The 3,431-nt window shown below is 57.3% G+C and overlaps 1 protein-coding gene and 1 long non-coding RNA gene across 2 annotated transcripts in view; both read right to left on the bottom strand.

Moving 5' to 3' along the window:
• Tmem131 (Transmembrane protein 131) overlaps positions 1–3,431 on the bottom strand; it is a gene marked incomplete at its 3' end in the record, with an annotated part of 9,333 nt that overhangs the window by 1,854 nt on the left and 4,048 nt on the right. Inside the window, exons 10-17 of the mRNA XM_013315966.1 lie at positions 3,090–3,415; positions 2,798–3,019; positions 2,408–2,593; positions 2,218–2,321; positions 1,973–2,094; positions 1,678–1,841; positions 1,378–1,589; positions 32–271 (exon numbers count right to left, since the gene is read on the bottom strand). Coding sequence (XP_013171420.1) covers positions 32–271; positions 1,378–1,589; positions 1,678–1,841; positions 1,973–2,094; positions 2,218–2,321; positions 2,408–2,593; positions 2,798–3,019; positions 3,090–3,415 — 1,576 coding nt within the window. The remainder of the gene's footprint in view (positions 1–31; positions 272–1,377; positions 1,590–1,677; positions 1,842–1,972; positions 2,095–2,217; positions 2,322–2,407; positions 2,594–2,797; positions 3,020–3,089; positions 3,416–3,431) is intronic.
• Positions 1,800–2,449, bottom strand: LOC106120712 (uncharacterized). The gene is made up of 4 exons (XR_001228023.1): positions 2,408–2,449; positions 2,218–2,321; positions 1,973–2,094; positions 1,800–1,841 (listed from the first exon to the last, which is right to left on the bottom strand). It is a non-coding gene; the product is annotated as an uncharacterized LOC106120712 (long non-coding RNA).

Here is a 3,431-nt window from a genome sequence, read left to right as displayed (position 1 = left end):
GCGGGGGGGGGTAGTGGGGCGGAGCACTCACCGCAGGTACAGGTAGGCGGCCAGCAGCGCGGCCTGCCGAGGCGCGAACGTGAGCGTCAGCTCGATCTGCGCATGCGGCGCCAGCAGCAGCGTGGGCGCAACGTGGCAGTCCGCGCCCTCGCTCTCGCCCACGGGCGTCCACTCGGAAACGTCGCCGCGAAGAGCGCGCCACCCGGACAGGCGGAAGGCGTGCGGCGCCCACACGCAGCTGCCGTTGCCGCACCGCTCCTCGCCGCCCGCCCTGGACCGTCACTTCAATACTAGCTGCGTCTCTTTCGGTGGCATTTTCATTATTTAGGCTACTTATATTACTGACAATTATAAAAACTACCAACAAAATATATTAAACTTAAAAAATTCAAATAAACTTGACATATTCTAAAAGAAACTTTCGTTGTTCAAACCTGAAAGTACAAAGTACAGGCACATATAATATTGTCGCCGCGCTGTCACATTTTTATATTTTTTCATTATAATCTATAGTGAGTTTTTACAAGGAGCTGAGAAAGAGTTGTCCTTAAAGTTCTTATTTAATAAGTCGTAGTGGTTTTTTTGTATTTGCTGTGTAAAGTTATAATGATAATTAAAAATGATAGATAAAATTTTTTTCAGATAAATAGAGCGGTGGTTGAATATATATTTATATTTAAAAACAAAAAAAAAAGTCAAGTATTTATATCTCATGTGCTGACTGTCAAATTATTTAAGCCATTGCTATAAGTGTAGACTTGTAAATAGCTATATGTTAACTATCTTGTGTCTATTATTGTTACTTTCTAGCTGTAAGTTTACCATGTAAATAAATAAATAAATAATTTCGTAATAAACATTTGAACATTTGAACAGTGGTAGAGCTCGCTTTAACATGTTCGCAGGAATAGTCCCGGCTCGCTCGGTGATATACCACGAGCACACAGAAGACACGCCTCAAGTGGAAGCTATTCCGCGTGCAGTCAGCAGGAAGTGGAGTTTCCGGATGAGAGGCAGCTCGTCGGTAGCGCGGGAGAGTTTGTAAGCGTTCAATGAAGTGGTTCAATGAAGCGGCAGGTAATACGACGCCGCGCAAAATGGTGAAAAGATAAACAGTGAAAAAATTGTGGAATAAATAGTATTGTGAAAAATGTAGTTGTAAAATTAATTTTCTTTTATATAATAATTTGTTGTTTATATCATAGTTTGTTGTATGGTATATGTTTGATTTGGTGCAAATGTGTTGTAAACCTACGCGGTTACACGAATATAGTGGACTAAATAATATTGAAGATAGAAGCAGCGTACACATGGAAAGGGAAAATATTTTTTATTTCTGTTCCTCTCTCTGTTATTTTCCATCCTCGAGCTACGTACATGTCGGGTAGGCGCAGGTCGTCGCCCACCACCGGCTGCAGCAGCAGCGAGTGCGAGCCGGACGGGTTGCGCGCCCACAAGCGCAGCAACCGCGTCGCGCCCACCGCCGCCAGCACGCCCCCCGCGCCCCCCGCGCCCACAGCGCCCCCGGCGGCCGCCGACACGCGCGGCCACTGCAGCCGCACCGAGCCGGACACCGGGATCTGCATCACCTGCGTCAACAACGGCTCGCATTGCATCTCACGTGCGCAGCGCGGCAGTAGAGTGGTGCGGAGTGCAGAGTGCGGCGGCAGCGCGCACCTCGGTGGTGTGCAGGTGCAGCGACAGGTTGGTGGGCGCGGGCTGGAGCTGCTGCAGGCGCAGGAAGGCGGCCAGCCGACGCGCCGCCAGCGCCGCGTCCTGCGCCAGCGCCGCCTCGCCCGCCGCGCCGCACGCCGCCAGCCGGCTCAGCCACGCCCGCCCCTCTGTGGCGTATTTTATTTTTATTGCTTACGTAGCTATGTTGCTTTTTTATCGTGAAATGTTAGTTTTTCGATTAAATTCAAGTAATCGATGTCGCGGAGAGAGGAGAGAGGAGAGAGGGGAGCGCACAGACCGGGAGAGTCGAAGTCGAGGCCGGTGTAGCAGTCGGGGTGGCAGCTGAGCTCGGGCGCGTACCGCACTGCGCCCACCGCCTGCCGGCCCAAGCGCACCGCCGCGCGCCCTCCCGCCGGCGCGCTGCAACCAACACGTCGCACGCTATACCACCGCCACCACCGCCACCTCCCCCACCTCCCCCACCGGGCGAGGAGAGGCGAGGCGAGGCGAGGCGAGGCGAGGCGAGGCGAGGGTGCTACTCACATGTAGGAGAGCGCGGGGTCGGGCGCCGGCTGCGTCACGTTCGTCACGAACATCTCCAGCTCCATGGTGCTCTCCAGCACCAGCTCGGCCGCCGACCACGCGAACTGCCGCACACACAAAGACGACTCTTAGCTCAGCCGCATCGCGGTGTCGCGCTTTACCGATCAATCGACGGGGCAGGGTGGGGTACCGGCGCGGCGTCGGGCAGGCGCAGCGGCGGCGCGTGCAGGCGGCCCGGCAGCGCGCGCAGCGACAGCGTGGCGTCGGTGCTGGCGTGCTGGCTGCGCACGCGCACGTGCCCGCGCAGCTCGCCGCCGCGCGCGGGCGCCAACACGACCAGCCACGCCTGCGCCCACGCACCGCCCTCCACACAGCGCTGCCGCACACACACAGACACACGATTCATATATTTTTTTCTTGTCTTTTGACTAGTAGAATGCCATTTAAAAAATTAAAACATTTACTAAGTTAAACTTAAAAACAAAAACTTACTTTAGTACTTTTTCAAGAAAATACAAGTCCCACTTAATGAAACATAAAAATATATTGGATAATTGTAATATCGTTCATAAATACTAACGCAAGGGTGGTCAGGCGGAGCCGCGGGGCAGCCGGCCAGAGTGAACTGCGCGGAGCCGGCGGACAGCTCGGCGGCCAGCTCCAGAGCGCACAGCGGCGCCGGCCCGGGGTTGCGCAGCCGCACGCCCACGCGCCGCGACGCAGACGTGCCCAGCGCGCCCAGCGACACAGCGCCGCCCTCACCGCCCTCCCCGCCCTCCCCGCCCCACGGCCACTCCCACTCCTGGACACGCGGACACATCATTGTCAACATGTCCCACAAACATCAGTCAGCAGGAGGTCGCGGGACGCACCAGGAGGAAGCGGCCGCTGTAGACGAGCAGCGGGACACGGTAGTGCGAGAGGTTGGTGCGCAGCGTGACGGCGCCGGCCAGCGTCACGTTGTCCCGCAGCGCCGCCGGCAGCGGCTGCAGCCGCGCCAGCGCCGCGCTCCGCCCCGCGCCCACCACGCGCGGCCCCGCCTCCGTCACCTGGAAGTAGGGCGCGGCGTCGGCCGACAGCTCCACGCCGGCCACGTGCAGCGGCAGCGGGCTCGTGTTGTGCGCGCGCAGCGACACCGCCCGCAGCGCCCCGCCGCCCGCCCCCCGCACGAAGCTGCAACACGCGACACCTCGCGTCACTATGCGCAGGGCACT

This window comes from Papilio xuthus, unplaced genomic scaffold (genome assembly GCF_000836235.2).
Source record: "Papilio xuthus unplaced genomic scaffold, Pxut_1.1 DF826949.1, whole genome shotgun sequence".
NCBI lineage: Eukaryota > Metazoa > Arthropoda > Insecta > Lepidoptera > Papilionidae > Papilio > Papilio xuthus.
Note: the sequence above shows the minus strand (reverse complement) of the source record. Positions and strands in the feature narration are given on the sequence as shown.